At 38.6% G+C, this 22670-nt stretch overlaps 1 protein-coding gene across 2 annotated transcripts in view; it reads left to right on the top strand.

Moving 5' to 3' along the window:
• Positions 1–21075, top strand: part of PCGF6 (polycomb group ring finger 6) — a 31189-nt gene extending 10114 nt beyond the window's left edge. The window contains exons 7-10 of one of the 2 annotated variants that reach the window (XM_075423659.1): positions 1140–1167; positions 4426–4524; positions 11883–11969; positions 19449–21075. In XM_075423659.1, the coding sequence (XP_075279774.1) occupies positions 1140–1167; positions 4426–4524; positions 11883–11969; positions 19449–19505 (271 nt within the window). In that variant the 3' untranslated portion in view covers positions 19506–21075. Of the gene's footprint in view, positions 1–1139; positions 1168–4425; positions 4525–11882; positions 11970–19448 lie in introns of those variants that run through there. The other variant, XM_075423660.1, reaches the window with a different exon arrangement.
• The last annotated feature ends 1595 nt before the right edge of the window (positions 21076–22670 follow it).

Here is a 22670-nt window from a genome sequence, read left to right as displayed (position 1 = left end):
TGGATCAAAGAAATTGACAGCTGTAGTAGAAAAGTTTTTCAATGTTTTCTTCTTAGTAACTTTAAATTTCATTTCAGTGGCAGAATTAGATGATAGTTTTACTTACCTCTGTCGGATAGCTGATACGTGTTTAGAGGTGGAGATACTCAATTGCAGTAACTTGAAGTGCTGTGTTAATGTGTGGTCTGCACAAACATTGCAAAGATATTTGTTTGCTATGTCAAATGGTCAGTAGAAGTGTAGTCGATTTATAGTGATGTTTGATATTTGCCTTCTTCAGTGCAATGAAGTACTGCATTTTTTTACTCTCTCATATGTAGACACTTGCTAATGCAGTCCAAGAATAGTGAAATGTCATGAATTGGCCTTAATTAATTGAGAAATTTATGCATTACACTCCAAGATGGAGGTGTGGAGTGTTAGATGATCAGTAGTAGATCACGTGCTCAGACTGTGCAAATCAATGAGCCTCTGTTGAAGCCAGCTGGGAATGTGGTCATTTGCCACCTTTGTGTGTATTTCACCTTCCAGAGAAACACCTGCTGCTTTCCTGAGTTCCTAGATAGTATTGATCCTATGATATAAACAGCCTGGAAGGCCAACAAGTGGCCCAGAAAGCCTCTTTGGTAGTTGGGCATCTTCTCTCAGCAACTTCTTCGGTACTGTCTGTTAAAGTTCCAAATACCAAGGATGATGAAGTAGGGATGTTTAAGTAGCATTAATGTTACAACCTACTCCTATGAAGTTCCAAATACCAAGGATGATGAAGTAGGGATGTTTAAGTAGCATTAATGTTACAACCTACTCCTATGAAAATGGATGTTACATTGTGTGTAAAACTGGATTTAGGCTGTGTCGGGGTGTTTTTCCATTTCATATAGACAAACCTTAAGGTCTTAAATAGCTGAATTCACAAGAAAAATTGAGTGCTAAATAAAGAGTAGAATTAAAAGATATATAAATTCAGTCTAATATTATTTCATGTATAAGAGTTTAATGAAAGGAAGACCCTGATTCAGAAAATAAGCTTGATATGCCAGACTTCTAAATCAATAAGTCACTATTAGAATAAAAAAGGGTGAGGGTGTTAATAACTGTTAACCTTAGCAATATTGACTGTGTTTTCTCTTGTTTTTCAGAGCTAACGAAGGCACAGGGAATTTTAAGGTGCAGATGTGATTTGAATTTTTCTCTTATGATTTACTTCAGAAACATGTATAACCTGAATGTATTTAGTTTAGTTTCTTTTTCTTACACTGAGTGCAGCCTGAACTTTCATCAGCATAGTAATAACCAACCTTGGATTACAGTGTACTTTCAAACCTATTATTCCATAGCATCACAGAATAGGAAAAGAAAGTTTCTGAGGCTAAATAATTGAAGTTTTGGTGGGAGAATAGATGAAACTTCACCTAGGTGATTCTAGCTTGTTGTTCTTGCATCTCTCTTCAAAAGGTGCATTACTATGGCTTTTACTGGAATCCTAAATAAATGTGTAGACAGTGTCTAAAATACTGTTATTTGAAGAAGATTGTCTAAATGTAGTGGAAAGCTTGCATAGGTTATTCAGAGGAAGCATAGCCTGAGGTATAACAATAGTATAATAAATTGCTATGTGCTTAAATGTATAACAATGTATATTCATATACAAATTGTCTAGATGGCACAAAACACTTCCTTAGCCAGCAGAAAGCTTACTCTTTTCTCCATCCCTTCACTAACATTTGTTGTCTGAATGGTGACTGTTGTGCTAAACAAGAAATAGCGTTCCCTATCCTTGCTGATGAATGTGGCACTTTTTCCAATACAGAAAGCAGCTGAGCTGCTTCGGTACCAGCTCACAGAGAAACTGCACGTTGTTTGCTGCCTTCGTGATTTCATATGCTGTAGTTCGAGATGCTCACAGTGTCATTCCACTATTTTGGCTAAACATTTAGAAAACCAGAGTCTATTCAAGGGCAAGAAGGAAATTTGAAATTGCAATTTGAAATTACTCAATGTATGTTGCATTTAATCTTTCATTGTATTGGAATTGTAGGGCTCAGAAGATGGAATGGCACAGAACAGTAGAATCTGAGACACCTAGCTGATACAGTTAGCAGGAAAATTTTACTGTTGAATTTGAGAAAAAAGTGTGTTAATAACTTAAATATTAATTGACCTGGTTGTACCATTTTACTAATTTACTTCATGCTTTCAGCTGAATTGATTTCTAATCAATATATTTTCAGGCACAAATGTGAACTATTAGACTTGATTGCAGTTATTCATACTATTTTTAATAGTAATGACATTTGTTGTGACAGAGGTCAGGAGGCAATTTCAAACTTTCAGATACAGTAATAAGAATTTTCACAAAGAGTTGAAATGTGAGTATAGCGTCATAAAACAAAATTAATCTGTAGAAGGGGGTCAAAGTTCCTGAAAAGGTCTGCAGTCGGTTTTCTTCATGTTACACCCCCACACCTACCCAGCATTTTTTCTACTTTTTACCCTTACATTTCACACTGTTTTTTCATCTTCTTGCCCTTCTATCACCTCCTGTCCTGCCTGTCTCATATTTGCCCTTCTTTGTGCTTTGTTTTTTATCCTGTTCATTTTGGGCCACACGAGAATGACTGTAGAGCAGTTCAACCATTTTATTAACGTACATGTTGTAATATTAAAATATATGTCAAGCACTTACTCTGAAACATGGCATTCCAATGTGACTAGTTTTGCCTTTTAAAAAAGATACTTGGCTTGGACATCATTAAAGAGTGTGATTCAGGAAAGGGATTTTTTTTTTTGTGCAAGTGGTTTTTGGTTGGGTTTTTTTTTTTCCCCTTTTAAGCCATAAATATTCCTGCTCACTTTAGTGTTCTGAGGATGTCAAAGTTGAAAGGCTGCCCACGACTACTCACAGTGAATAGTTCTGTGCTGCAAATAATGCTACTATCTATAGACTAAAGTGCCACTCAGCTTGTGTGCATATTTAGACTTCTGTATCATCTATGTGAGTCTTTTAACTGGTATTTTTCTACACAGTTTTCAAATTCCTGGCTATACATTAACCACACACACACACTTCACTCTATCTCTTCTTCCTTATTTTCTTCACTACACTTTATATCTTCATGCTTTTTTATTCCACTTCATGACCAAGAAGTTTACACATCATCCTTCCAAATCCTTTTTGATGTCCACTTCTCACAGAACATACCCTGATCCATTTTTAGCATTGCTCTGTCCTCAGTTACTTGTTTATATGTCTTATTTTTCTGAACTAGAAGTTGAACTTCGTATATGAAGGATTTTCAACCTTTTTTCTAAGTGGGGATGGCAGGGAGAGAACAGGTTACAAGGTCCATGGCCAGAAACTGTGATTTGTACATGCAGCAAGCCTAAATTCAGCGTCATCAAGCTTGTAGCAGTGTGGTTCGCTAGATCAGGTCTGACTGTCATTTCTAGCTCTTACACAGGAATAAATCAAACTATTGCTCCAAAACTGCAGTTATCGTGGATACATATTTAAATTCATGATTGAATTCAAAGGGTAGTCCATGACCCTCTGACCCTTCTTTCAAATTGAAAGAATATGATGAAACTGGATAGTAAATCACAGCTGTTCAGAAGTCAACATAAAAATCCAATTAATTGACACAAAAGGTAATCCATTTATCACACTGAATGCAGCCATCTGCTCTGCCTTTGTGCCTCTTTGCTTAGCTGCCCACATCACCAGTCAGCTGTTTAAAATTTTATCCATAGAAGAGAAACCCATTAAAATTTTTGAGGCTGGCATAACAAATGTCGTGTCGTTGCAGTCCTTGCTGTGGAAGTATTTAGAAATAATATGAAAAGGTTTCAGATGAGTCTTGCCCTTGTGTTCTGCATACTAGTATATTTTAATTGATTCTGGAATTTCATGGACTATTAAGTTGACTCCAGTCCAAGACATAATACTTCTAGAATGCTAAAGGACTTAAACTCCTGTATTATAAAATGACATGGTTTAATTATCTGTATCATGTTTAGTACACAAGCCTGATTTGGGGAAAAGAAGGAATCTTTAAGACATAGTTTGTGTGCTTGAATGAGTAAATGCTTGTCGGGGGAGAAGTTCTTAAATTGCCAAGTAATGCTAATTTCTATGCAGAATTAATAGCAAGTATTGTTCTCTGGTACTTCAATAGTGAAATAGGACTGAAGTCCGTTCTTGGTTGTTTTTAGATGTTGTTTTAAACAGCAGGAAGTTTGAACCTGGATTCTTAATACATATTTAGCCCTTTCCCTATGGGGTAATCTGAAAGTAGATCAGAGAAGGGTCCAGAAACTTAAGCTTTGTCTTGCTCTGTTACTGGGCTTTCACTTGCGTTTGAGGTTTACAAGGGACGATGGCTGAAAATGTACATTGTCTTAAAATCTTACATTTATTCTTTGCAGCCTTTGGAAAAGAAGTTTGTGCGTGTTTCGGGGGAGGCAACAATTGGACATGTGGAGAAATTCCTCAGAAGAAAAATGGATCTGGACCCTGCTTGTCAGGTATGCCACTTGTAGTGGCACTTACAGGTTCACTGTGATCAATGTAATGCCTGCGCTTCAGTGAGAGCATTTCCATTGTTCATTAGAGTGTAGAAGTAATGTTAGGGGGTTTTACTGCAACAAGAATTAAAACATGAAACGTTTGAAATGTTATGATCTGCAAGGAACAGCTCTCCCAACTCATTTGCAACATGTTTAGATTTTCTTTGTAATACTTTGTGTAGAGTTTCTAAAGTGCAGTGTAAGATTTTAGCAGATGAAATTCAAAGCCAAAAGATACTGCTGTTTCAAAGATAAAACTGAATATATAGACAGGAAAGTGTGTGAGCATGGGTGGATACAAAGGCAGAGACAGGTAGGAGCTGAGTAACGGTAAAATTTAAATGAATGTTGTAGAAGCACATAAAGTCTAATAAAGAGTGATACAGTGGATGGAGGTGTAGAAAGGAAAGGTATGAATGCGAATGTAGGCACTTGCCTGCAAATAATTCAAAAGAGCAGAATATGGTACAAAAGAATGTAACTTAATATTTCTCAAGCATTTTAATAGTAATTGCATGTCAAAACCAGTTTTCAGTTCTTCAATATATTTCAACAGCTATTCAGTTGAGAAGGTGCAGGAGTTCCGTAATGTGTGAATAATTCTTAAAGCTGACAATTATTGGTAAATCAAGCCGATACTCATGTGAATAAGCAAATGGAAGTGCTGGCTTTGGAGTTAAGACTGTGTTTTCATACAGCACTGTCTGAGACAATACAGCATGGCTATGTGCCTCAGTAATGAATGTTTATTCATGCTGCTTAACTTTTCAGTGGTGACAGAGCAAATCAGGTGTAAATTATTCATCGTTCTGAGTAAGTAATGTATTTTCATTTGCTGGTTTCCTCTAAGTGAGAGTCTCTGTATCTTTGAAGTGGTGTTAGCTTGATATTCTTAACACATAAAAGTATCCTCAAAATTAGGCTAGAGAAACTTCTTGTATTTATTGAGCTGTTGTTTATTTGAGGAGAACAAATTGTTCTGTTTCTTTGGGTTTTCTTAAGCAGTACGTCAGAATCTCAATTTTCAGGAACACTGAGCATCCATAATGGAAACTGCAGCTACCCATCTTTCAAAATCAAGCTAGGACTGTGTGTTGGATGTATTTCAGATTTTGCAATCTTGAGGTCATCTGTTAGAGGTAACTTGAGATTTTTTCCCCCATTAGCTACTTTCTGCTTGGACTTCACCAGACAGGATATGATCCACTGTTAGTGGGTAAATGTTACTGTGTCTCAAAAGCAAGTAATTTCATAGACTTCCTTTCTCAAGATGTTGCTTGATGCTAACCCAGTCACTTCTATCTCTGCTAGTATCCAGTTTGCCATTCTAGAATTGGCTAATTGCAAATCTCTTGGTCTCTTCTGGGCAAGCCCTGCTTGTCTGGAGAAAATGTTAAATCTGCTTTCTTCTACAGTCAGATCCTTTGGCTGCTGTTTTTTTCACCCTTTGCTGATCTGCTCCCATTTTTTTTCAGTGAGTATTTTTTTGGTCACTGGAAACCTGTGGTCAATTTTCCTGCCACGAATTGTGACTGATTTCTTCAAGATATTCAGGCTTATTTTAAAAAGATTAGGGAAAGGAAGCAGGAAGTATTTTTCCTATTCTGATTGATCATGTCTTTCTCATGTGGGAACTTACGATTAAAGGAGTGTATGTACTGAACTGTCACCTTCTCATTGTAGTATGCAGAACTGAAGCTGATGGCTTGTTGGTAAACATACAGAAAGCAAGAGATGTCAGATATGTCATTGAAGATAAATAAGCCTAATGAATCATGTCTTGCTCCAGCTTCCCAGGATGGCTAATAAAACAGAAAGTGTAAAACAAAATTAGGGAGAACCTGAATGTAAATTAGCACAGGCAGAAGAATTTAGGGAAATAGGTCATAAACCATATGTGCAAAGAATATAAATATGGAGGGTGCTTGGCTGCTTTTTTAGTCTGGTGTAGAAATTGGGAAGAGTGTTGAGGACTGCAGTAGTTTATTTCCTGTAGGCTTCCCCAAAGTATGTTAAAGAAGACTAACTTAGGACAAGAAACTTTTCTTATTAATATTACTTCTTTAGTCTTGATTTCTAACTCTCTCCAGCTCCTCATTTCCTAAAATAATCAATTTTTATATAAAATGTCATGACTTCAGTGTGCTCGACTTGGGACTAGAATCCAAGAACTAGATTCCCTTGGGAAGCTAGGAAATTTCATTCAGAAACGCACGTTTTTTCATTCAGAAACGCACGTTTCGGGCACTGTGGAGCTACAATGCACTGCATTCGCAGTATTTTTTCCCATGTCTATATACAGAATGCTTGCTGCCACAGTGTTTAATTGTACCTTACCCAGGACTTGAAAAGATTTGACTATCAGAAGGGCAGAGTGTCTTTCCTCCTTTCTCTCCTCAGTGTATCAATTGCATTCTTGGTTTCATTGTTGAAACTTCTAGTAAGGATGCTAGATGTGGTTGTTTTGTGAAAGTCGATTCCTACTGAATATCAGCTTAGTTTGACAGTCTGCAAAAGCATTAATTGAGAATGTTTTACTTGTTCCTAGTTACAGCTGATTCAGTGACAAAGGTATAGAAAGTATGTTATCTGTTCTCCTGTACTACTGACTGTACTTGGACCTCTTTGACTTAATTTGGTCATGTAGAATATTAGCTAATATTTATCCTTCTTCATTGACCTGCTCAAGTGGGTTGGATTGAGGTTAATGAAACTGTGAAATAAGCCGACTCATGTGACATTATATATAAAAGTCTAAAAAGCAGTTTTGAAGCCACTGCCTTAGTCTGAGGCCTCAAATTAATTTTGGACTTCAGTATTTGAGTTTGCAAATGGATCGCATTCAAATTTTCAAGTTTATATGAAAGGTTATGGCTTTGTTTATTTTTATCTATCACTTGAGCTGACAGATTGTAGTTTACTCTTCCTGGTGCTTTGTTTGGATCTCTACGCTTTGGGCAATGATTAATTTTCTATATGTGTTTATATACATTTCTAATTACAAGGTCTCGCGAATATTCTTGCTGGAATTTGTTGGGGGGTGAAAATAGTTTTTGAGCAGCTGGAATTGCTAGTAATAGCTAAGTAGGTAACATTTAATTTGAGCTAAATACAGGCTATGGTGATTGGAATCCATTAGGTACTTGGCGTCGACACACATCTTGATGCACACCTGTATAACTTGTGTTCTGCTTAAGACTGGGGAGAAAATGAGCAGTTTTCTTTAACGTGTTATTTCCTTTGAGGTCATCCTGCAGCAGCATTGTCCCTTCTTGCTGTTCATTCTGTAAGCACAAGAGAGACTGCTGAAAGACTTGGGGCTTGGCTGGTCTGAATGCATTAAAGTAGCTTATGGAATAGAAATCTTCCATAATCAGATGTGCATTCCTCAAAGTGTGTATGTGTAAACTGCAGCCTGGGGAAAGACTGGAAGAAAGTCTGTGCTTATGCAGTGTGGTTGCTGATGCAGTTTCTTTATGCCAGTCGTAGACCCTGGAATAGAAGTATCTGGTACCTTTGAAAAGTAAACAGTAGCTAGAAGAAGTGGAAAGCTTTCCCAGCTTTTTGAATAACTAGCCCAAATACTCCTGTCAATCTCGAAAACTTTGTGTTTTCCTTGTCCTTCCCTGGATAGTATGGGTTGGCATAGAAACTATTGATTGAGGTCTGCTGCTTTCTGGGCCAGATTTCCCCTTGGGATTATTAAGTGGGATGTCCCTTACATGAAAGTTTTCCGTTTTTATCTCTGTCTGAATTGGTGAGTATAAATTTATAATTGTCTGTTCTTATGGCTTTTAGAGAAATAGCTCTAATAGCAAACATGCCACCTAAAGAAAACAAATGGCGTAATGGAAAGGCTACTTTATTTTAATAAGAATTTTAACAGAAGTGACTGAGTATTCAGCAGGTACACTTTCGTGTTTCCTTTCAGCAAAAGGTCAAACTGTATTTACTGCTGTCTTGCTAGCTATCAGTACTAGCTGGCTTCAGTTTTACCAGTCAGTTGAAACTGTAGTAAATTCATAGCACTTGTGTTGCTGGTGCCTCTTTTGTAATGAAACATATTAATTCCTGTATGGCACATGGATTCCTCTGAGGCACATTTCACAACTGATTTTCACACTGAACTGGGATTTTTTTAATTGTATGTTTTATTCTCCTAGGGAAGCTGAGGCAGTGTGGGCTGGATGAGTGGTCGGTGAAGTGGATAGAGAACTGGCTGAATGGCAGAACTCAGAGGGTTGTCATCAGCGGCGCTGAGTCTAGTTGGAGGCTGGTAACAAGTGGTGTCCCCCAGGGGTCAGTACTGGGCCCAGTCTTGTTTAACTTCTTCATCAACGACCTGGATGAAGAGTTAGAATGTACCCTCAGCAAGTTTGCTGACGACACCAAACTGGGAGGTGTGGTAGATACACCAGAAGGCTGTGCTGCCATTCAGCGTGACCTGGATAGGCTGGAAAGCTGGGCAGAGAGGAACCTGATGAGGTTCAACAAGGGCAAGTGCAGGGTCCTGCACCTGGGGAGGAACAACCTCATGCACCAGTACAGGCTTGGGGTGGACCTGCTGGAGAGCAGCTCTGCGGAGAGGGACCTGGGTGTCCTGGTGGACGACAGGTTAACCATGAGCCAGCAGTGTGCCCTGGCTGCCAAGAAAGCCAATGGGATCCTGGGGTGCATCAAGAAGAGTGTCGCTAGCAGGAGGAGGGAGGTTCTCCTTCCCCTCTACACTGCCCTGGTGAGGCCTCATCTGGAGTACTGTGTCCAGTTCTGGGCTCCCCAGTTCAAGAAAGATGAAGAGCTACTGGAGAGAGTCCAGCGGAGGGCTACAAGGATGGTGAGGGGACTGGAGCATCTCCCCTACGAGGAGAGGTTGAGGCAACTGGGCTTGTTCAGCCTGAAGAAGAGAAGGCTGCGAGGGGACCTTATAAATGCCTACAAATATCTGAAGGGTGGGTGTCAGGAGGATGGGGACAAGCTCTTTTCAGTGGTGCCCAGTGACAGGACAAGGGGCAATGGGCACAAACTGAGGCACAGGAAGTTCCGTCTGAACATGAGGAAGAACTTCTTCCCTCTGAGGGTGACGGAGCACTGGAACAGGCTGCCCAGGGAGGTTGTGGAGTCTCCTTCTCTGGAGATATTCAAGACCCGCCTGGACGGGGTCCTGTGCAGCCTGCTGTAGGTGACCCTGCTTCGGCAGGGGGGTTGGACTAGATGACCCACAGAGGTCCCTTCCAACCCCTACTATTCTGTGATTCTGTGATTCTGTGATTCTCTTGTACTTATAGAATGAATCCTAGCATAACAATTAGCAGGCAGAAATTCAGGCTTTGGTGCTGGGATGAGGAGATTAGGCATTTGGTATTCAGAGCACTCTAACATGGTAAAGGTGAAAAACGCCCCTCAATTTATTAAAGACACTGGATCTTTAATGACTACCGTTTGAAACTGGAGCAGCAGGATCAACAGTGGGATATTTTCAAACAAGCATTCTCATTCTGTTATGAAAGATTGACAGCAGTTGTCACTGTTTGCATCCTGTATTGAGTAAATAGCTTAGATTTTCTGTTTCTGCAGAATATATAAAATGTGTATGTGTATATGTTTCTGTGGGAGCAGGATTGAGTTTCAGTGCCTTATGGTATAAAAATTATAAAAGTAAGCTTATAAAGCAAAAGTAATTAAACCCATATATCACTGGAGAGCAAAGCAGACATGTCTGTCTTCCTGCAGTAATAACTGTAGAAGCTAGAATGCATGGGAAACATCAGAAATAACTGTAACCAGCTTTCAAAAAGAAAAAATAAATATTTATTTCAGGTTCTGTGTTAAATACATCAAATGTTAATGATAAATATATACACATGTGTGTTTATATGGATCAATATTAAATCAGTATTTATGTAATGTTAAGTCCAGATTAGTTTTTGCTTGCTGATTTCCTCCTAGAAGCTAAAAGCAGAAGTAATACTAAGCAGTTTACATCTTCTGCACATTAAGATTAAACCTAACATGGATAGAGTATTCTACATCATTCTCATGCTATACTGACGGTGAAGTAATTCAGCCCTTTATTGAGCTTCTGAGGAGTAGAATTCCTGTCTTCCTGATTCTCAGAACAACACGGTCTGCCAGCATGAGGCAGAAATCTTTCTAAATCTTTTCAGGAAGAACTAGAGAGAGATAGTGGGTCAGCATGCAGAAGAGCAGAAATCCAGGGGAATTGAATAGCTGAAAGCACAGAGTGCATCCTATAGTGGGAAGTGGCCATATAAGAGAATACGTAATGATATTGCAGTAAGCTCCCCGACCACTGCAGTGGCAGAGCTTAGACGTTTTTCTGGCAGAAAGCTGTGGGACTGCTCATTGTCAGTGCTCTTAATTTTGAGGTTTTGTTATTGTAATTCACAGATGAGAGCCCTTTCATTTCCATATCTAGAAATTGCTTAGAAGGAAACTGTAAGCAAGCTGCAGTTGAGAGAGAAACAGTGCTGTGTTAGCTGCTCTAGTTTGGAATGTCAGAGACTGGATTTGCATTATGCACAGTGCATTCATAGTAACTTTGTAAAGAAGCTTATTTATTATAGTCAAGGCAAGGAAGGAAGTCGTCATACCTCATTATGATTATTTTTTTTTCTCCCCTGAATTACTGTTTCTGTGGGCAGCTACTTAACAAAACTGCCTCCTCCAGAACTGCAGGCATCTTTGACATATTTTAGCTGCAGTAGAGGACATTGCTTAGGATTGCTGAGTACGCCCTTCACTTGCATCACTGAAGTATTGATTGCATTTTCAAGGACTGTGTGAAGTAATTGCTGACAGTAGCATACAATGAGCTGTTCTTTTCTATTAAAACACTTCTTCCAGACAGAAAACACGTGAAGAAGTGCTTAATATGACTCACTCAAGATAAGAATGAGGGTAGCAATGGCTCATTTTCTGACAGTTATCCTCTTTTGCAGCTGATGAATGACTCTGGATGTTTGTGGGACTGTTTTAATACATGATCTAAACTCCCACTGAATTATCACACTTATTATTGAACAGCTTTTTTAGTAGACACACCAAACTGGGAGTGAAACAATATACTGTCCTCTCTGTTCCAGAAGTGAACCCCAGGCCAGGGGCATGGGGTGGGAGGCATTAGGGCAGTGCAATAGTGCTATGCATGCTAAATACATTTGGACAGCAAAACTAAAGATGGTTTTAGTGTCTAACATGCTAGAATTGAACTCTTCTAACAAAATCTAAAGGGCTTAGGTACTGTTCTGCTATTCCCAAGGTAGCTTGAACTTGACCATGTTTGTGTATTTTCACAGGTAGACATAATATGTGGTGATCATCTGCTAGAACACTACCAGACACTGAGGGAAATTCGTCAAGCCATAGGAGAGAGTGCAGTACAGGTACGTGTGGCAGCTGGGGGTTTGTGCCAGGTTTTCTTTTTTTGAAATAGAAGACTTCTTCCTTAAGCTATCAGGTAGCACCAACTTGTCTGAAGAAGTCACTTAGAAAAATCTATCCAGCTTATGCAAAAATGTTTTTTATATTATAAATAGAGTTGAAAAGTATACCATGTGCTAAGAGTGTTCTTGATGGTTTGATGATGTTCTGGATATGAGGTTTTTGGGGTTGTTTTTTTTTTTTTTCCCCTGTTCTAAAACAAACTGCTATCTTATCAATGATAAATTATGCCAGCCTTTCTTTCATTTAACATTCCTTGTTTTCCTCCCTGGTGATTGCATCTCTGCAAGAAATCAAAAGATGGAAGCATCCCAAATAAGGCTAGCCAGCTTGTGACTGGGTCAGGGGAATAAACTTGCTCTTAAAAGCACAAACAAAAGGTTCAGAGTAATGAATGCAGTTAATATGCTTGATGCATATTATACCGGTCCTGGTCACAGCATGAGTGTATAGCCAACCATTTCTTGTTCATAACTTACTGTGTTAAGTGCTGCTGGCTCTGCAAATAAGAAAGCTTTTTTTTTTTTTTTTTTAATTTCCTTGGGAGTCTTTTCAAGCACCTTTATGATGGGAAGGGTCACACCGTTTTAGAAGTGCAGCAAGAACAATGATGTAGTCTGGCAAATGCCTAGTAAGATATAGATGTAAAGTCATGATGTATGGTAAAATGTCTATTAATCTGAACTTGGAAGTCTGAAAAGTTAATGTTTAATACAGTGGGAAGAAAGAGGATTTAGATTGGTTGGTATTTTATTTCTAAAGCAATCTAAGCAGATGGCAGAAAGGCTAAAATAGTAGCAAATTCAGTTCTTTTTACTTGTTTATGCACACACATGCGCAATCCTTTACATTTTAAATTTCCTGCTGAGCCCTGCAAGAGGGCTTCTGTGCCAGGGGCAAGAAGTGGAAAGCTGTTTTTTAGGTATCTCAGGCATTGCATCACCTGTACCTAATTTGAATAACAAGAAGGTATCCCACAGTCAGAGCAGAAATATGTGGCTCATACTACAGTGTTGGCAGACATTAAAAGTCTTTGAGGCTTGTGGTGTTTGCCTCAGTTTCTGCAGTCAAAGGGAGTAAATCCATGCTTGATGTCTTAGCAGTTCATGTAATGATATGAAGAAAAAATGAAAATGTAATGTAACCTACTTTGGGGAGCAGGGGATAGAAAGCCGGAGGAAGCTGACACTGGTAACAAACTTGCTTCTAAGCTAAGGAGTTCATTGTAAGTATATGCAGCAATTAACGTGTAGTGGTGGAAGTGCCCTCTACTAAAAGCTTCAGTAAACAGCAGGGGGATGATTTATTTGTCAGTCCAGGCGTATAGTCAGATGTACATGCATTTAGACTTCATCTTAGCACAAAAGCTTCTCATGTATGAAAAATGGTCTTGGGGAAATGCTTTAAGGAAAACTGCATTGGTTTCATTTCTTGTCAGAAATGGATCTGCCTAATTGAAGTTTAGTCTCTTTCATTTCTTGTCAGAATTGGGTCTGCCTGATTGATGTGTAGTGGCTAAGTAGTAGTCAGCAGCTCCACAAAGAGAACAGTTGTCTTGGGATGCATCCTCCTGTTATGTTTCAAGTCTCATTATTACAAAATCAGTATGCTAGTGATGAATTCTCACAAGCCTGCTCTACTGGGCAAACAAACAGAATAAGATCTTTGCTTTTTGTGAAGTCTTGTGCTTTCATAGTCACTTTTGCCAGGAAATTTGAAATATCAGGTTCGTCCTTAATTTTTCTTAATTTTGTTACAAACCCTCTTATGATGCTGAATTGTTACAGTAGGAATGTTGCTAATAAACCACAGTTGCTTCTTTTATGATATTGAAATAATTGTGACATTTTCATGTTTTATAGTCTCACATTACATTATTTTGCAGAAATCAAGAGGTTGCATTTCTAGGATTAAGAAACCTTGGAAAATGTTTTTAGGTAGTAATCTATACAAAACAAAACCCATAGATCAAGTCTAAAAATGGCAAGGGTTGTTACTTTTTCACCAAGGCATAAGATTCAATGAGGGGCATGATTGTCCTGGCCCAGTGAGACCTCCACTACAGAGGAAAATTTGATGGATTTTGCATTAAGCTCCGAGGGCATCTTGTGCCATCGTAATCTTCCAGCCTTTCCAAACCAATACTGGAGCTTGGATTACCCATAACAGCTCTCACTAGGATGCTGAAACACTCTTCAAGTCTGCCGTTATCATTTACCACTTTCAGAGGTTTATTGTAGATGCTTCATGGTAAGAAAAAAGCTTCCATAGCTATTTACACAATACAAAATCATTTAAAGGAATGAACATTGAGGTTTTTTATTTAGATGAGTACAGTTGCTGTTAGAGGAGAGAAATAACTGCTCATCTGAATCACATTTTTCACTTAAAAGTTCATTTATGTCAGCAGTTATTCTTTCTGCAGAGAAAAGTGATTTTTAAAATGCAATTAAGTTTCTCGTTGCCAAAGGCATTCATTTTAACATGCATTCTTTAGCAGCATTTACATTGGAAGTTTCTTCCAGTGCAATGCAGCGTAGTGTATGTTGTATGTGATGTGGGTTTTTTTGTTGGTTTTTTGGTTTGTTTTTTTTCCTGGACCACAATCACTGTAATTGTTTAGGGGGTTTTACTCCTCCTGCATGGTTCTTAAGTGCTCAAAATAGTTTTGTGAAGATTTTGGGTGCTGGGGTTTTTTTCCTACTGAGTAACAATTTGTAGTGATGCCTTAGAGCCTCAGTAAATTAAAGTTTTCTATAGGTGCAAGCTAGCAGGGTTTTAGCTGTTCTGAATAACTGTGCCTTTCCAACAAGTGTGGGAACATCAGGTGTGATCTGATAGTAAAACAGAGATTCCTGATACTGGCCCCATAATAACCTGACTGGGTTGTTTTAATTGGAGTAAATAAGCAACTAACTTTAGTGGTTGCATGTAAACAATTAACATGTTAGTTTCTGAGTAGCTGATAGAAGGGTAGAAAAAAATTGTGAATAAATCTTGTTTAATCTTCTATTTCTGAAGATATTTTAACACTTCTGAAATTGAGTGATTTGTTGAATCTTTCTAATCAGCTGGAAACAGGGTTTCTAGCTCTGTTTAGTGTAAAACCATAAAAATTTGCTGCACAGAATGTATATGAAAAGATGCAACTTTGCCTCATTTCTAAGACAGTGTAAAGCTTGTGGAATTTACTGCAAGGAGAGACCAAATACACTGATAGAAATTTTTTTAAAGGCTCAGTTTTGTTACCAAGCATTGAGATCTGCCTGTAATTTAGTTTGATGAACTAGCTGAGGAAGGAAGCTGGTTATTAACTGTATGGAAATATAATTTCTTCCCTGTATTACCTTCCTCCCCTCTGCTGCACAAGTGCAACACAATCCAAGCTGCTAGTTATTTTCGCTTGTCTGAAACTACCCTTCTCAGAGCTCTGCGTCACTGATGGATATAATGAGCTCACACGTGGGAAAAGCTAAAAAGAGTAGCTTCCTTTGTGTCCATGGCCCTTGGCACAGAGGTCTTGCAGATTATAGTGCTCTCTTTGTAACTCTCACCTTTTTGTAACCCAATGCCATTGTATTTTTTTTGGTCTTTCCTGAGCTAGGCGGTAAGAGCTGTGATCTAATTTAATTATTGTGACCCTCTAGCACACATCTGCTGTGGAAGTGTTTTGCTCTTTGCTGTGGGAATATTAAACTTGGGAAGTGGTGCACTTTTGCTGCTGCCCTTAGAACATCAAAAGGCGTACATACTATAGTGTTTCTGTCTGTCAGTTCCACTCAAAAGTTTATAGTTGGGTCTAACAGGTGGGATCCTTTTCATCTGGCTTTTTTTTTTTAGGTCAGGTTCACAAATGTGTGGCAAAGAACACTGAAGAGTTTTGCTGTAAGAAAGGATTGTCTTTCATTTTGCTTTTCTTTTGGACATTTCTGAGTCTGATTTGAAACTGTAATAGGCAGTGAGAGCTCATTCTTTGTTTGGATTTGCTTTTAAGAACAGTATCTAGAGAAACCAGCTGAACATATATAGAAATGTATAATACTTAAAGTGAATAATTACAGAGTAAGCAGTGCCAGTACTGGGTTAACTCTTCAGCTTCTCTCTGTACGGAACGAATTGCAGTGGTTTTGGCCTTTGGTTTAACAGGGATATTTCCTGTGTAGATTGCTAACTTGTTTAAATGTTTTACTGCCAAATGTACCCCTTAAACTCATTCATTAAAGTATACATTGTAGCATTTTCTTCTTGTATAAATACTTCTTTTCTTTAAGAAAGAGCTCTGCCATAGAGGAAAAACTGATTTTGATCGTAGTTCTCCAAAAAATTAAGCTCGAAAGTGTCTTATATTCTCTACTGAAGTAGCTAACAGGCACAAGGAGTCAGTACACCTTTGGGAAGGTATAATAACATACTATGTGCCAAGAGGTTCCTAAGTAGCTTCATAGGACCTGTTCTACCTAACTAGAAATGAGGACAGTCAGGATTCTATTTTCATATTGCAACACAGTCATCTCACTTCGTACTAGGCATTAGGTAAACGAGTTAAAGCTCCTGCCTCCTCCTGTATCCTTTTAGGAGTTAGCAATGGATTTCTGGTGATTAACGGGATGAGAAGATGAAGGAAAGGTAGTGAGCTGGCACTAATAATGCAGGAATAAAACAGCGTGTTTTTTTCTTGTGCGTTTAAGTTAAGGTTGATTGGCATCTACCCTACACTAGGCCCTTATGAGTCATCATCAGAGTCCTTTAAACGAAAGTGAAGCTGCAGGAGACTTGCGGAGCACATTTGCTGTTGCTTTGAAGCTGTTTGTATCACCTATAGCTGCAGAGTTAGGAAACGTGTATTTGCTGTATCCTGAACATAGTTTTTTCTATAAGTGTTTTAATGTGCTGTCCTTCTTTTCCAATACGACCTTTCTGGTTGGTTTTGACAGTTCTCATAAAAGAATACTTTGATCTGCATTTCTTAGTGCCTGCATCTTAATCCCTCTTTTTGGATCTTCAGTCTTGATCTTATGACTGACATCACTATGTCCAGTGATGCAAAGCATTTGGATTTATTTCCCTTAGATCTGACTTAGGGATGCCTGAACTTTGTAGACTGAAAAGCAACAGACCAAGTTTGCCGATTTCAGCATCCATGCAGGGACAGGAATGACTCTCACACATTGATACAATGCACAACCGATTCCCCTTTATTGGTCTGCTTGCGTGGTTATGTACATTTTTCATATCTGCACACGCGATCACGCTTATTCGGATAGGCTACAGACATAAATCACATGCTGTTCACGCACCTCATATTCCGTTATGATTGGTAACTATGCACTAAGGCCAATAGCAACAAACCGCCTCCACGTCCTTGAACACATCTTGTTTTTGCTAACCCACATCATGTGCCCTATCAGAACTTTCTCAATTGTTATTCTTAGCTGTCCTTTCCAGCGGCCTATGCTAACTGTTTTGCTTAAGCGGCCTAGTCATGCTAACTCTCAAACTACATCAACCCCAACACAAATTCAGAGAAGAAAAGTCATCAGAAGACACTTGATACAAAGCTGCTTTGACTTAGGGCTCAGGAACTTCCTGAGAAAGGCTTTTGAAATTTGAAAATTGTCGTAGCATACTTGCACTTTTCATGTATTTTTATGTAGGTTTTCACCATGGGGCTAGGTAGCCCTTTGATCTGCCCTGGTATGATCATTCTTAGCACCTTACATTTTTTAACTTTTGTTTTAATTGGCTTCGTTTTTGGTACCCTCTTGTCCTGACTTAGAATATCAGTCTCCTCTTCAAGTAAATGACAAAATCTGTAGGCAGAAGCAGAGTTTCAGATCTTACTAAATGAGCATGTTGGCTGAAGTGATCAAAGTATTGCTGTTGCAGATCTGTTCTCCTTTGTTATGAGTCTATTTTCTTTCACTGTCACATTTGAAAACTCCAATAGCTCTTACTCTTTTTTTCACTTGAAAAATAACATACTGCACTTTTTTTTCTCTTCCAAAACAGTAGCTTTGTTACCAGAGGCACCATTTAGATACCAGACAAAGTTAAAGAAACTGGTGATAGAAGAGAGAGTAAAATAATTGCACACAGCAGCCATTAGGGTGGTTTTCTGCTGAAAGAGCTTTGTGGCACTAGAGGCAAAAAAATGCTATTTTTCTAAGAAGAGGTCATCTTCCAGGCAGAATGTAAAGGTGTTGATAGGCACTGTCTGAAAAGAATTTCCAAGGGAAGAAAAAGAGCATGTCATGGAGGCGTGGAAAAGCACATCCTGTCCTCTTGAGTCTTTTAGAGATCAATTTCTTAATCTTAAATTTCCTCCAATGCAAAATGGCTCAGAGGTTTTTTGAGTAGTTAAGGCTGCACCAACCAGTCAAAAGCATTTTTTTACATAGATAACAAATTATTGTTTAAATATGTATATATTCTTCCAAAACGCTGGGATCAGACTAATATAGTACTTTCTACTGTTAATGTATTATAATACAGAATTTGTAAAGTGGCTACAGTCTTGGTACTATTTTTTTTGTAATTAATCTTTTAATTAAATATATTTTTTTTTAGTGTGCTGGTGTACCCCCTCACACAGAACTTTGTAACTTCTTTGGAACATACTTCTATCTTATGTCCTGTATGTTAATACACAAAAGCATCAGAAGCAAAATGTGGTAGAAGTTCTAACATGTCAGTTGTGATTAATGCAGTTCTCTTCAAAAGAAAACTTTTATTAGAGCCTGTCCATATGAATGTCTAATGCAACAAGTCAGATTCCCAGTGGACCAGTGGTGGAAACAGACTAAATGCTAGACGTTCCACCAGCTGCATGTGACTTAAGTGACAGAAATAAGACTATTGAGTCAGGAAGTGTCCTGTTTCATAGGTGAAAGTTTTTGGGTTTGTTTTTTTTTATTATGTGGAGCAGTCTCAGAAGAGGAGAAACATGACTTAATAAACTGATAGTTGTTTGTTTGTTTGTTTTATCCCTTGTATTCATTACTTGATAAATGTGTAGTAGTAGTCTGAGGTCTTCCAGTACAGCTTTTGGCAGCACCTTCTAGAACTACTTAAGTGGTTTGGTTATTTTCTGCCTCACAGTATCATGGTGAAAGCAGCATGAATTGTAAATGAGAGCCTATTCTATAAAGATGAGATAATTATATTACAACTTTAAAATAAACGTACTAAATTTTTTACTCTTTTTATTAAAGCACCCTTCTCCATCTCAAAGAGGAGAGGGGAATGTAATTATTTGTCTTGATATTTCAAAACTTGTATTCATTGAGTGGAATGTGTAACATGGTGAGTGGGACTGAAGCTGAGGTTCTGCCACACAGTGATTGTCGTACCAGGCGGTGACAAAATGCCTCCTGGAGAAGGTGAAGTAGTATGATGATACAGTTCCTTTCTCTTCTCTCTAGGATGGTTTACTTGTACTGCACTATGGCCTGGTAGTGTCTCCACTAACTGTAACTTAAAGATTGCTAGAATAACAGAAGGCGAAAGAATCCGAAGTCATCAAGCTTCTTCACTGCTGTGTTTCACCAAAGAAGGCCATTGTATTTCCTGTGACAGGAAGCAAGTAAAAGGAACCACCACCAACTGCTGTATGCTTGTAATTTAACGTCTGCCTTTACCACTGTAAAAAAAATTACAGCTTCTGTAAGGTACAGCTGTAGATGTTGCTATGCTTTGTGTTACAAATTGTTGTCTTCAAATTTCACTCAGCTCAGGGAATTTAAATGCTCAGAGTAGCTGCATGTTTTTACTTTCTAAACCCACAAGATCTCACGAGGTGAACAGACTTTTTTTTGTCTAAGCTATGACCTGTTGCTTCCTTTCTAATTGTCTAGCTAGAACGGTGCTCTCAGGGATGATCTTCAGTGGGCAGTATAATTTGTTGTGTGGAGGAGACAGTCATTTGCCTAAATAAAAGTGTACTTTTATCATCTGTCTTCAGATGTGGTTTGGGGAGAACTTTAGAAATGCAGACCAAAATAGGTAGAAAATGACATATCACAAGCGTTTTTTTTTGAGAAATAGCATTAAATTTAGTTGTTTTTCTTGAAGAAAGACAGGTTTTTTTGCACTGGAAATATATTTGCTGATAGTTTGGCTTATACCAAATGGTGGATCATGCATCTCTAGTCTTAACGGAGATGAGCTGGCTGTAAGCTGGTTAAACTATGCATGAAAAAAAAAAAAGTAGCACCTCTTTCTACCTGCTTGCTGTAAGTAAAATAATCACTGTCAGCCTGATTCTGCTGTCATGTAAAATCTGTCAACTGACTTGACTGGCAGAAGCATAAATCCTTTCACTTTAGCAAGTACCTTTCTAGCAGCAGTGAAAATGGTAGCTTTTCCACTCTTTCTAATGTGTGTTAGTGCATTGTAGTGAAGACAAAGGCTGAGTAATGTAATACTTGCCTGTTACTACCAGATTCACAGAGGACATTAGGTAACTCTAACATGTTAAAATACTAGGTTTTGTGACAACTGTAGTACTTCAAATTCTATTCTGTTTCAGATTACCGTGGTCTCTTGCACAGCATTAAGGACCAGAGCTTTGTAGGTTGTGGTCTTGCTGCATACTACGTCATCAGTGTGGGGATTCATGAAAGCAGCCACTATGCACCAGGCTCTTTGCTTTCCCTACAGTCAGCATAAGGAAAGGGAGGAGATTCTGCCCTAAGGCGTTTCCGAGCACCTAAGTTAGCTCACACACACTTGCTCACTGTCAGCTTGAGGACTGGCATCCTTTGCCTAAAGAAAGCATTCATGAATCCTTCCTCAGATCTTCACAATAAATGTTCAGTTTTGTCTGTGAAGATAACACCATCAAAAAAAAAAAAAAGTCTTGTTTGAAGTAAATTTTGTGATGCTTCTAAAAAATGTAACAAAAATATTTCTAGCTACAAATTACTATTTTACCTCTAAAGTTTGTATAAAAGTAGTGTTTAAAATGCAGCAGAAAATGAGATTATTTTGTAAACACTTTGTGAGTTGTGTTGATAAGAGATTATATATTGTAACAGTAAAATAAACTTTATTTTAGCCAATTTAAAATTGAGCTCTCATATTTCCATGCCATGCTTCCTATATCGGCCTCAAAATTGTAGCAGTTGTTACCAAAACTGCGGGATATGCTCAGGGGTTATTAGAATGATGAATTTCAATTAGGAGTTTGAATGGTGAAGGGTAGTTTAATACCAGAGTCTCCACTAGAGCTAACTGTGGTGTTGTTAGCTGGAGTAACACGGAATTTCTGGGACTCTCATTTTAATGAGGATCTCAGTGAGAAATAGCTCAGTAAAGATGTCAGGATGATTTTTCAGCACAGATACAGGAGAGAGAACCCTTTGTAACTACAGGACCACTTTTTTCCTCAATGCTTACATCTTTTTGTCAAAGCCACCTCTAGAATATTTTCATTCGTGCCTGTGGCTGTTGTTACCAAATCCCCTGTGAACCAGAGCTTTCTCTGCTGCTCTGATGGTCTTGACTTTATACAAGGCATCTGGCTCATATATTTTGTACTGCCGTGTCCTGTTTCATTATTGCTCATGGGTTTGTTTTCTGTGTATAACTCTATGCTTAAAAAAAAGTTAGCAGTCTAGTCGCATTTTACATTGGAAATTCTCCCCTAATCCAGGCTTGAACTTCATGTCTACAGAAGGGCTTATTTGCAAAGTTTAACAGCTGTATAGAAGCTGACAGTTAATTCAAATTAATGTCATTGTAGGATACTCCTGACTTGCATAGCCTCAAGATGATTGTGCTGCCACTGGCTCTGATGTCAGTGTCAGTTTCTCTGTTTTTTTGGTGTTGGTTTTTTTGTGTGTTTTGTTTTTTGTGTTTTTTTAAAGAGGCTTCTGGATATCGTTTAAAGAAATATTCTGTAGAGTATATCTCAAGCCAGCTAAAATGTAGAAGGCCAAGACTTCCTCCTTCATTCTTTCAGAGGCTTAATGAGGAGGACTGAAGATCTGTTGCCCGTGATATTTTAGTGTGAATGCTTAGTGACCTCTTATTTCCCATTTGTCCGCTTCTCTCTCTTTCTTCCTCACCTGCCTTCAGAAAGCATATTCTTAGCTTAGTTTTCCTGGCTGAGCATCCTGCTTGCTTTCCCCTTGAAGCATACCCTGAAGGCATGAATGTTTGCTCTGCTCTCCAGCGCCTGCGGTACCCCCGGGGCTCCGCTTGGCCCATCAGCGTACAGCTGGGCTGACCTCCGGCTGTTGCCAAGGCTGATCTGTGGGCTGTGCGGTTTCCTGCCTAAAGATAATCAGTCTGCTTGCTTTAAAACGTGCCACTCTTCTTTCAACTCTCCTGCCGCTGTTTTATTTCTGTTAGTCTCCTTTTAACCTTGGCTTTCCTCCAGTCACTTTTGGTCCTGATGATAGAAGAATTTCTGTAACAACAGGCCATCTATGGGAGGGCATCTCTGCCTGCATGGGAGATGAGCCAGCTTCGTGCTCTGAAAGTGAGGAAAGGTGTGCTTGAACTCATTATTTTACAGACATTGTTATTGTTTTCCTCGCTTGATGAAATAATTCAGGTTCTATTTTCTGATTACCTTTTTAGCAATGTCATGGCTATAACAGATCCTATTTAAATACTATTTGTACTACAGCATAATTCTG

Source organism: Opisthocomus hoazin, chromosome 6, assembly GCF_030867145.1.
Source record: "Opisthocomus hoazin isolate bOpiHoa1 chromosome 6, bOpiHoa1.hap1, whole genome shotgun sequence".
Classification (NCBI taxonomy): domain Eukaryota; kingdom Metazoa; phylum Chordata; class Aves; order Opisthocomiformes; family Opisthocomidae; genus Opisthocomus; species Opisthocomus hoazin.
The sequence above is the reverse complement of the archived record's forward strand: the minus strand, read 5'-3'. Positions and strand labels throughout refer to the sequence as shown.